At 69.7% G+C, this 11,439-nt stretch overlaps 1 protein-coding gene across 1 annotated transcript; it reads left to right on the plus strand.

The window, feature by feature from the left end:
* Nucleotides 1–4,106: 4,106 nt before the first annotated feature.
* On the plus strand, nt 4,107–11,362 carry RAPGEFL1 (Rap guanine nucleotide exchange factor like 1). Its single transcript, XM_075116567.1, has 15 exons — nt 4,107–4,675; nt 7,002–7,080; nt 7,539–7,689; nt 7,761–7,858; nt 8,141–8,253; nt 8,416–8,583; nt 8,663–8,760; nt 8,914–9,036; nt 9,128–9,306; nt 9,381–9,471; nt 9,585–9,635; nt 9,890–9,977; nt 10,085–10,149; nt 10,471–10,525; nt 10,796–11,362. Exons 1-15 carry the CDS (start codon nt 4,261–4,263, stop codon nt 10,918–10,920), a joined length of 1,899 nt encoding a protein of 632 aa, XP_074972668.1. The 5' UTR covers nt 4,107–4,260; the 3' UTR covers nt 10,921–11,362.
* The last annotated feature ends 77 nt before the right edge of the window (nt 11,363–11,439 follow it).

Raw genomic sequence — 11,439 nt, forward strand, 5'->3', positions numbered from 1 at the left:
GCAGGGGGGAGATTTCCACCGGCCTCCTGCGCCTCTGCCAAATCGGCAGAGAGGGAGGTTTATGAGCGTCCAGGCACCTCGACGCTGCCAGAACAGCCCTGCCAGCAGACAAACCAGCTAGACGGGGCAAGCAGAGGGAGCAACTTGCTCCTAGCGCTTGGGTGTTGCTGCTGTGGAAGTGGAAGGGGGTGTTGTAACCCGCCCCGGTGCACCCAGCCTGGGCTCCCATCCCCAGGAGGAAGCGCCTCAGCCCTGCGTCTGCCACCCCATAAACCAGCCTTCTCCCCGGGGACCTCGGCAGCCTCGTTTCCCCCGCTAGCATTCGGAGGCCGATCTGCCAGGGCGACTGGCACCGCAGGGCTGAATGTGCTGAGCCGGGCCCGGCTGGCTCGCCCGCGCCGCAGCGCTGTGCCGCCTCTCTGTAGCACGCATCCCACCGGCACCGCAGCAGGCGCAGCGGCTCCGGCTCCCGGCCACGCTCGGGCTTGGCCGTGTCCTCGCAACCGTTTGCAAATTGCGTTAGGAAAGTTGGCAGGGCCGGCTGCCGATTCCTGCCGCTCGCCCCGAGCACGTGCTGGGGCAGCGTGGGGAAGTGCCAGCTGCTGGCGCAGGCCGCGTGGCGAGAGGGGGAGCGTCACCGCTCCAAGCAAGCGGCATCTTGGCCTCCGAGCCCCCATCTGTGGCGAGGGAGGGGTGCCCAGCAGCCCACCTGCCCGCTCTCTGGTTGAGGTCTTCCCGTGCATGCCCAGCTCTCCAGCAGAAATACCTTCTTTGTTTGTTATTTGTCACTCGATGACCTTTTGTACCTGATTTCAGACGTCAAAGCGACATTTTAAAAGCAGAAATCCCTTATGCTTTAAATGTAACTGTTTCTCTGCCTTAAGGCTGAAATGTATCGTTAACATATCGGTCGCGTGACTGAAGTCCTGGACCTTACAAACACTGTGATGGATTTTTGGTTATGTTTATTCGGATTCCTGTCCCTTAGGAGTGCACATTTGTAACCAGCATTGTATCGGCACGCAGATGAGAATACGTTTTAGAAAGCAGCCAGCTCTCTGTCTCTCTTTCCTTGGGTTGAGACCTGCAGGGACAGCATGCGTTTCCCCCAGGACCACCGGCATCCCTTCCACCGCGCACACCGGGAGCCGCTCTCCCTTTTCCAGGAGCTCCTCGTGGGACTGGAAGAGCGGCTCCTCTGCAGCCGGCGCCAGCCGCCCTCGCCCCCGCGTCCCCGGGGAGCAGCTGCAGCCCGTCCCCAAGCCCGGCTCTGCCCCGGCGGCGGGGCTCGGTGTGGAAGCGAGCCCCCTCCTCTCCCTGCAGCCTCGCTCGCTGGCTCGGGGTGGGGGAAAGGAACAACTGGTGTGTAGGTGGTGTGGGAGCTGCCGCCTGCGCGCTTCTGCGCCGCGCTGCCTCCCTCCGCCTCGGCGCCACCGCCACAGCCTCCCCCTGGCCCGCGGCCCAGCTTCCCACGGCAAACGGGTGGGTGGGTGACACGTACCCTGCTCCTGCACCCTCCTGATCACAGGGGGGTACCAAGGGAGCACCGTGGTGGGGTTCTGCTCTCCTGCAGCCGGCCCTGGGCTGCCCGTGGCTTGCCTGGGGAGGGGGAAGGATGTGGCAGGTGCCAACGCTGTGGTGTGAGGGTGGCTGGGGAGGGCAGGGGGACCTCAGCTCCCCCTTTGTGTCCTGTCCCGGCCCCTTTCCTCTGCTCCCTGCAGCTCTTCCCAGCTCCTGCCCTTGCTGCCAGCGGCGGGGTCGGGGTCCCAGAGCCCAGCCGGCAGCAGAGGCAGGAGCCCTCGATCTCCCGCCCCCACCGCTGTGCTGCCCCTTCCCTCACCAGCACCTCTGCCTCAGTTTCCCTCCCTGGCAGAGGGCTCAGGGCTGAGCCTGGTCCACGGGCCAGCCTGCACCATCGCAGGGACTGCATGGAGAAACTGCTGGGTGAGAAGCCCCTGGACTAGGCGCTCTCCCCTTCCCCAAATGCTGAGATCCCCTCTCCCAGCGCTGCACCCGGGAAGTGGGTTAAGGCGCTGGCTCGGGGAGGGATTTTTCCCTCGGTGTAATTTTTCCCTCCTACACAAGGTCTGTTTTGAGCAGTGCCTGGAGGCTTCGCACCCCCCGCTTGGCTGCCAGGGCGGGGGAACGCAACGCGGCTGCAAATGGAGGCGCAGGCTTTGGGAGGGAAGCGCCTGCTCCAGATCCCAGCTCGTTAGGAGAAATAACAGCAAATTAATTAAGCTAATAGCTCGCTCTGCGCCAGCAGTGTCCCCGTCCGTGCTGAGCCGGGGGAGAGGAGCTGGGCCGAGACGATGGGCCCGGATCTGGGGCATGTTTCCCGGGGGAGAGCGCGGCCATCGGCACTGCATGATGCTCCAGGTGTCTCCTGCCCACATTGCCCGGCCGCAGCCCCACTGCCGCCTGCTCCTCCTGCCTTTCCATGCCTCAGTTTCCCCTCCTGCCTCCCCCAGCCTCTGCCGTCAGGAGCAGCCCCTCTCCATGCAGGCACAGCCCGGCCAGCGGGCACCACTCACGCCCGGGGCTGGGCACCCTCGTCTGGCCGCCACGGGCAGAGGGGACAGAGCAGCTTGGCCGGGTGGGTGTGTTTTGGGGTCTCAGGTGGGATGTGGGGAGGTCTGAGCGCTGGGGCCTAGCGGGGCAGGTGGAGGTGCCATGGGGCAAAGGAGGGCCGTGCTGGCTGTGCCGTGCCGTGCCGTGCCATGGCACCGGTGCCCCGTGCAGCCGGGGATGGGGATGTGGGGACACGTTTTGCTGCTTTCCCGCGGCCACACGGATGGAGTTGCCAAGCAACTGCTGGGTGGAGGCGAAGCGGGAACGAAGTGCGAACAAAGCGGGAGCTGCCGGGACCCACGTCCCTCCATCCCTCCCCAAACTCCCCGGCTCTGCCTGCAGGGGCTACGGGGTCACCCGCCGTGTCCCCCCAGCTGTTACCACTGTCCCACCCTGTCACAGGGCAGCAGGTTTGTAGGGAGTGAACCCTGGAGAACGGCAATTGTGGGGGTACACGGGAGCTGTCACCCCGTTGCTGTCACCACCGTTGCCGTGCCCGGAGGGGTGCAGAGTGGGTCCTGGCTCCAGTGCCCCCCCAGCTGCTTGTGGTGGGCTGGGGGCTTCAGGGCCCGTGCAGGATGGGTGCTTGGCACCCAGCGGGCAGGGGGCATGGCAGCTCTGCCCTGGGCGGGTGCCACGTCCCACCCTGCCCTGCCCCGGCACCTGCCCCAGCTTGCCAGCCCGGCAGGGCCTGTTCCCGGCCTGGCAGGCAGCGCGGGGGGCAGGCAGCTGCCCCGACCTGCCCGGCCCTGCCCGCAGGGCGGCCCCAGCCCCAGGGGGTGCCCGCGCCAGGGTGGGGGATCCTGCACCCACCCCCAGCCTGTTCCCACGCTGCGACGGGGTGCGGAGAGCTGGGCTGGGTGGGCCGTGGGTGGGTCACCCCACACCTGAGCATGTTCCCCCCGTGGAGGGGACACTGAGGAGGGGCACCACGGCGGGGACAGTCCCGTGTGCCCCAAGGCTGCCGGGGCGCTGGGCTGGATGGGGGAGCCACGTGGGTGTGCCAGGGGACAGGGCGTCGGGGCGTGCCAGGGGTATGACATGGGTGTGACGCAGGTGTGAGACAGCACGTGGCATGGGGTGTGCGACTGTGTCCCTCTGTCAGGGTGTGCGATGGTGCCGCTGGTGTGACGGCGGGGTGGGTGACGGGGTGTGGGCTGCACCCCCTCTCCACCAGGCCGTTCGTTGGGGGGGTGCGGGGGCCCTGCCAATGTGTCCCCTGTGCGTGACCGATTGCATGTGGCCGCATCCCCAGTGTGACAGTGCCGCGGAGGGGGGTGTGTGCACCGCATCACCTGTGCGGGGCTGCTGAGGGGGGTGGTCGCTGGGGGGACGACACCGTGTCCCGGTGTATGACCGTTACACCGGCTGCGTCCCCGGTGTCACCGCATCCCTGAAATGGGTTCGCCCCCCGCCGCCCCCCGCGCTCCGGTGCCGTTCCCGGTGCGGCGGCGGGCGGGGGCGGGCAGGTGCCGGCGGCGGGGCCGGGGGCGGCGGCGGGGCGGGGCCGGGGGCGGCGGGGCGGGCGCTGGCGGCGGCTCCGCGGGGCGCAGCAGGCGCGGGGCGGGCGGGGAGCGGCGCCGGGGCCCGAGCCCGACCGGAGCCGAGCGGAGCCGCCCCGCCGCCGCCGCCGCCGCCGCCGCCCATGGCCCCCTGAGCCGCCGCCGCCGCCGCCGCGCCCGGGCGGCCATGAAGCCGCTGGAGAAGTTGCTGAAGAAGCCGGGCTCGCACCTGCCCGCCCGCCCCGCCGCCGCCCCGGGAACGGCACCGGGACACGGATCGGGACCGGGACCGCGGCGGCAGAGCCTGTCGCGCCCTCCCACCTCCCCCGAGGAGCCGGCGGGGCCGGCGGGGCCGCAACCGGGGGGCGAGGGCCGGTGGCTGGAGCTGCGGCCGCCCGAGGCGCCGCTCCGCTCCCCCGAGGAGGCGTCCCCGGGCGGCGACCGGGACCGGGAGCCCCCGAGCCCCGAGCCCCCGCCCGCCGCCCGCTGCTGCTGCGGCTGCGGCTGCGCCCCCGCCGCGCCCGCGCCCCCCGAGCGGCTCCTGGCCGCGCTCCTGGAGCGGCTGCCGGCGGGCGGCGCGCACGGCCGGGGCTGCGGAGCAGGTACAGGGGGTCGGGGCTGGCGGGGCCGCCGCCGCGGGACCCCTGGGAGGGCGGCCGGGGGGCGATGGAGGGGCTGCGGGCACCGGCGGGAGGGGCTGCGGGGGTGCCCGGTGCGGGGAGCGCGGCTGGGGCGCTGCGGTGGGGGGGTGATGCCGCAGCGGGGGGGCGGGGGTGTCTGATGCACCTACCCGGCCGCTGTCCTGGGAGATGCCGACGTGGGGGACGCCGACGTGGGGGACGCCGGGGTAGGGGACACCGGGTGCCCGGCGAGGGCGGTGGCACGGCACAGGGTGCCCGGTTGGGGTGACAAGGTCAGGCTGGGTCCCCGCCGGCCTGGGGTGCCCGTGGCGGTGGGGTGGGCAGGGGCGTTGCGGGTGGGCAGGGGTCCCGCAGGGCATCGCTGCCGGCCCGGCGCTGCGGCGGAGGGGCTGGGCAGGGGGATGGTGGGTGCGCGGGCTCAGTGGGGCAGCGAGCTTGGCGGCAGCATCAGGCCTGGCGGAGGCCAAGGTTGACCGGGCACCGGCTTCTGCCACACCACGCAGGGCCATCAGCCTCCCGGTTAATCTTTAACATTTTCCTGGTGCTAAAATTAGCCCCGACGGGAGCCGCAGTGGGGGTGGGGGCCGAGCGGACACCCCTTCCCTCCGGCACAGGCTTCCCGGTGCCCGCAATGCCATCCCGCCATGGCTCCCCATGCCAAGGCGCCGGGGTGGGTTTGGGTGCACGGAGCTGGGCGGGAGCCAGGCTGGGCGCAGGCGGGCTGGGAGCGCTCCCGCACCATGGGGATCCCTGCTCCGGCCGACCTCACTCGGCTGCTGGGGTGTGGGGCCGGGGGGCACCTGGGGGACAGTGGGGCACCCCAGCCTGCCACCAGCCCCACGCTTCAGGGATGCCCGGGGCGGGGTGCGGCTCACTGACATAAGGGAGCCTTTTGGGTAGGAGCAAGATGGGACTGGCAGCACCAGGCCCTGCCTGCACCAACACGCTGCCAGGCCCAGCCCTGCAGTGCTGGGTCTGGCAGGGAGCAGGGGGAGGGGGGCAGGAGCTGGCTTGGGGGTCCGAGGGCTCTCCCAGCACAGGAAAGCTGTCCCTGTGGCTCTGGGGGATGGTGTGGGTGCTGCAGAGGGATGGGGAAACTGAGGCAGGGCTGGAGAGTACTGCAGCTTGCAGGGTTGGGGGTGGTGTTGGTGTTTGACTCCTTCTGCCCCTCAGGCAGAGCTCCGGATGGGGCTGCACCCACGGCGGGGGGGCTGGGGGCCGTATGCCTGCCCTGGGGGCACCCCCCATACTGACGGTGGCCCTGCCCATCCTGACACAGGTGCAGGATGCTGGATGTGTGGCACCAGCCCTGCAGTGCTGGGAGGGCTGGGCTGGGGGGGCCCATGGGTCCAGCCTGTGCCCCAGACTGCCATGTCCTGCTTTCAGTGACAGCTCTTCTCCCACAAGTGCTGTGCCCCGGCACAGCGGTGCCGGGGGAGCCTCAGCCCTGGCTCTGCACAGATCCATGACCAAGTTAATGGGCCGGGGCCTGGCGGGGGGAAACAACACACAGCACAACCCTTCCTGCAGGGACAGGTCCTGTGGGCCCCTTTGGGGGCACCAGGGTCCCTGGCCCAGCCACAGCATCCCTGGGGCAAACAAGCACAGCCCCCTGGGCACCCATCCGGCCAGGGACCCACTCAGGGCCCAGGATCGAGGGTTGCTCCGAGGCTGGGTGAGGGAGCGGTGCCTCGTCCAAAGGTTGCAGCGGCGGCGGCTGGGTGCTGGTGCTGACGGGCCCCGCCGCCGGTCTTGGCCCCTTGGCTCCCCTGGCCGTGCCAAAACACCCTCGCCAGGGCTGGTGCCACCTGTGCCGGCCTGGAGAGCCCGACTGCAGGCACAAGCTCGCCCGGCCCCGGTGCAGCGTGCCCTGCATGCGGCTGCGCAAGCAGTTGCTGCTGCCACCGGCCCTCGCTGCCTGCCTCAGTGTCCCCATCACCCTGGGCCATGTCCCGCTTTGGCCATAGCTGGGCTCTCGCCGGGGCCTTGGGTGTGCCGGGGTGTCGTGGCTCAGGTCCTGCCCTGCCGGCGCCTCTGCCCCCGCGCCGCTCTCCTCCCGGGACCTGGTTGCCCCGCGGGGCTGGGAGCGGGTCCATGAGTCAGCGTCGGGTGCGGGGGGGGGCTCTCTGTGGGGCTCAGCGTGGGGTTCAGCATCTCCTGGTGTTGCCCTGGGAATTAGCATTGCTCCCCTCGGTCGCCCGCCCTGCCGGGTGTGGGGCTTCTGGGGGGTGTTGGTGAGGGGGCTGTGTGGGATGGGGTGCCCACACCTGCCCCCCATCTCCCCCAGACTCACTGTTGGATGATATTGTGCTCACACACTCGCTCTTCCTGCCCACCGAGCGCTTCCTGCAGCAGCTGCACCAGCAATATCCTTGGGGGGGCATGAGGGGGCATGGGGGGCAGCGGGCGGGTGTGGGGAGGGTGTTGGGGTGCCATGAGGTTGGGCATGAGGTTCCAATGAGGAGGGGTCCGAGGTTGGGCATGAGGAAGGCACCCGGGTGCAATAACGGTGGGCACAAGGGTGCCGTGAAGGTGGCAGGAGGGTGGGCACAAGGCTGCAATGGGGAAGGGTCCGAGGTTGGGCACTAGAGTGCCATGAGGGTGGCACAAGGGTGGGCATGGTACTGCGAGGAGGAGGGCATGGGGAGGGCAGCAGGGTGCTGTCAGGGTGGGCATGTGGGTGCTGTGAGGAGGGCAGGGGTGTGGGCAGTGGGGTGCCGCTGCCGTGGGCACGAAGGCGCTCACAAGGGGTGCCCGGGGCACAGTGGGTGCCTGTGGGTGGCTGGGGTCCCTCCTTGCCGTGGTGCCTCCTTGACGGTGCCACCTTCGTGCTGGCGGCAGGCAGCCCCCCACCGCGCTGGGAGGAGGGGGCCGGGCTGCAGCGCAAGCGGGCAGTGCTGGCCGTGCTGCTGCATTTCCTCGAGACCTACAAGGGGCTGCTGCAGGAGGAGGAGAGCGCCGGGAAGGTGATCAAGGTGGGTCCCCCCACCGTGACCCCCCCAGCACCCTGCAGCCCCCCACCCTGAGCCCCTCTCGCTCCCCCCAGGAGCTTTACCTGCTCATCATGAAGGACACGTCCCTCTACCATGACCTGGAGGATGAGATCCTCAAGCTGCATCAGCTCGTGGAGACCGTGGAGCTCAAGTGAGCATGGGGACAGGGGCTCCCCAGGGAGGGCAGGGGGTTCCCAGAGGGGATGGGGTGTACTGGGGGTCAGGGGGTCCCCGGGAGGGACAAGGAGTTGTGGTCCTTGGGGATACCCAGGATCTGGGGGGGTCATTAGCAGCCCTTTGGTAATGAGCAAGGAGCCCGGTGGGGGGCTCTGGCCCCCTGCTCTGGCAGAACACCCCGGCAGGGCTCAGGGTGCAGCACCCAAGGGTGCTGGCCATGCTGGGGCCCCTGTGTGACCCCACGCTGGTGCTGCAGGGTGGCCGACGAGACGCCCCCCCCGAACAAGCAGGTGAAGCCGCTGTTCAGGCACTTCCGCCGCATCGACTCGTGCCTGCAGACACGGGTGGCTTTCCGGGGCTCTGACGAGAGTGAGTGACCGCGACTGGGTGCTGAGGTCCCCCCCCGGCCAGCAGCGGCTGCAAGGGGCCGTGGCTGCCCCGTGCCTCAGTTTCCCCACTCGGTGTTCCAGAGTGGCCTGGGGAGGTGCACGGGGTCCGGCGTGGCCCTGACACCCCCCCTCCTCTCCCCAGTCTTCTGCCGCGTGTACATGCCCGATCACTCGTACGTCACCATCCGCAGCCGCCTCTCGGCCTCGGTGCAGGACATCCTGGCCTCCGTCACCGAGAAGCTGCAGTACTCGGAGGAGCAGAGCACCCGCGAGGACGCCCTCATCCTTGTCACCATGGCCTCGTCCGGAGGTGCCCGCGGGGCCGGGGGCTTGCAGGCAGGGGCGGGGGTCCGTCTGGTGCTGACCCCCTGCCCACACTCTGCCTGCAGAGAAAGCGGTGCTGCAGCCCAGCGAGGAGTGCGTCTTCACCACCCTGGGCATCAACAGCCACCTCTTTGCCTGCACCAGGGACACCTTCGACTCCTTGGTGAGCACCGCACCGGGACCCCTGCCGCCTGCCCAGCGCTGGGGCCGCAGTGACCTCGCGGGCAGAAGAGGGGGGACCCTCCTGCAGGCCCCCCATGCTCTAGCCCCATGCTTCAGCCCCCTCTGAGCGTCCCTGGCCCCGTTCCCCTCGCAGGTGCCGCTGCCCGAGGAGATCCAGGTGGTCCCGGGGGACACGGAGATCCATCGCGCGGAGCCGGAGGAGATTGCCAACCACCTCACTGCCTTCCACTGGGAGCTCTTCCGCTGCATCCACGAGGTGGGGGGGGGTGGCTGGGGGGCTGAGGGGGGTGGCTGCGCCGTGGTGGAGGGGGGGTCCTGAAAACGTGCGTGTTCCCTCTCTTTGGCAGCTGGAGTTCGTGGACTACGTGTTCCACGGGGAGCGGGGCCGGCGGGAGACGGCCAACCTGGAGCTGCTGCTGCAGCGGTGCAGCGAGGTGCAGCACTGGGTGGGCACCGAGCTGCTGCTCTGCGAGTCGCTGGGCAAGCGCGCCCACCTCCTCAAGAAGCTCATCAAGATTGCTGCTATGTGAGTGTGGGGCTGAGGGTGTGCATTGGGTCACCCGCCTGCCCCCTCACCCTCTCTGATGCCCCCCCCCCAAGATGCAAGCAGAACCAGGACATGCTCTCCTTCTACGCCATCATCATCGGGCTCAACAATGCTGCCATCAGCCGCCTGCGCCTCACCTGGGAGGTACGGGGCTGTGGGGTGCCCTGAACCCACCACCCAGGTGTCCCAGACCCCCTCAGGTGCTCCTGGATGCCCCCTCCCAGGTGCTCATGGCCCCTCCTGGGCTTGTCTTGCAGAAACTCCCAGGGAAATTCAAGAACCTGTTTCGGAAGTTTGAGAACCTGACGGTGAGAGGTGCCTGGGCACCCCACGGGTGTTGGGGGAGCCCCCAGGCACCCCATGGGGTATTTGAGGAGCTGGTGGGCAGGGGACGTTCCCACGCCATCCTGGGGTGTCCTTGCCGCCCCCTCCCGGCCACCAACAAAGGCCACAGCCCTGTGCCCACGGTGGCCGGCTTGGTGGGGGGCCCCAGGGCAGGCTGGGCAGGGTGTTGGCACCCATGGGGAGCCCCCCCAGCCCTGACCCCCCGCATCCCTCCCAGGACCCCTGCAGGAACCACAAAACCTACCGGGAGGTGCTGGCCAAGATGAAACCCCCCCTCATCCCCTTTGTGCCCCTCATCCTCAAAGGTGAGGGGGGAACGGGGGCTGCCTGCACCCCACGGTGGGCTGGGGTCCCACTGCCACCCCGTGGGGCCCCCCTCAACCCCTGCTCGCTCCCCCCCCCCCCCCCCCAGATCTGACTTTCCTGCATGAAGGCAGCAAGACCCTCGTGGATGGGCTGGTCAATGTGGAGAAACTGGTGGGTGCTCCTTGCTGGGGGGCTGCTGGGATGGGGGGACGTGGCTGAGGCAACCCCAGGGTGAGGCTGGAGAAGGGGGAGCCCACCAAGGGGCTGGAGCAGTGGGGTGAGGTCCCCGGGGGTGCAGGGTCCCAAGGGTGCAGAATAGGAACCTGGGGGGGGTGTCCCTGGTGGTGGGGATGCCTCAGGGTGTGCAGCAGGGTCCCGGAGGGGGGACAATCTCCAGGGTCCTGCGGGGCAGGTGGTCCCTGGGGGGGCCGGGCAGGCTCCCGTGGGACTGGGGGGGGCTGATGGCGGAGGGGGGGCTGCTCTCTGCACCAGCACTGCATCGCCGAGAAAGTGAGGACCATCCGGAAGTACCGGAGCCGCCCGCTCTGTGAGTATGGCGGGGGGCCGGGACCCCCACAGCCCCGGCCAGGCGGGGGCAAAGGGCCAGGGTTGTGGGAGGGGGCTGGCCCTGTGGGGTGGGGGGGCGGGGGGAGTGCATGGCCCTGAACCCCCCTGGTGCTGGCCCTGCGAGAGAGGGATGTGTCCGGACCTCCATCCCTGCATCCCCATCCCTCCATCCCCATCCCTGTCCCTGTGTCCCCATCCCGGGGGGGCTCCGTGGTCCTGCCCCCCCCGGCACTGACCCCCCCCCCCCCAGGCCTGGAGCTGGAGGCCTCCCCCAGCCAGCTGCAGACCAAGGCCTACGTGCGGCAGCTGCGGGTCATCGACAACCAGAACCTGCTCTTCGAGCTCTCCTACAAGCTGGAGCCCGGCAGCCAGTGAGGGCCGGGGGGGGTCCCCCGCCCCGGGGACCCCCCACCCTGCCCGGGGGGGCCCGGCTGCCCCCCAGCACTGACGCACTTTGGCCAGGGACCCCGGCATCGCGCGGGGTGGGGGGGCGCAGCTGGGTGCTGCCCCCTGCCCTTGGCATGGGGGGGGGGTGTGGGTAAGGGAGAGGGGAGCAGCAGGTTTGGGGACCTCGGGCGCACCCCCCTCCCCCCCTTCCCACTGCCCGCCCCCCGCCCCTTCCCCTGCCTGGGGAAGCAGGGACCCCCGGGGGGGGCTGTATCCCCACCCCGCCCCCTGGCCCCCCCCGGGGTGCCCTACTGGCCCCCACTCTATTTTTGTACGTGCCCCCCCGCCCGCCCCAGACATGTATATTTTGTACCGAACCGCCGTCCGGAATTGTACATTTATTTTTTAATAAAAAAGGAGGAGAAAAGGAGAGGGGGAAAAAAAAAACCGCCGGGGGGGGGGGGGGGGGGCACGGAGCCGCAATAAAAGGCTGCGTCCCGGCGCCCG

This window comes from Phalacrocorax aristotelis, chromosome 23 (assembly GCF_949628215.1).
Source record: "Phalacrocorax aristotelis chromosome 23, bGulAri2.1, whole genome shotgun sequence".
Taxonomy (NCBI): domain Eukaryota; kingdom Metazoa; phylum Chordata; class Aves; order Suliformes; family Phalacrocoracidae; genus Phalacrocorax; species Phalacrocorax aristotelis.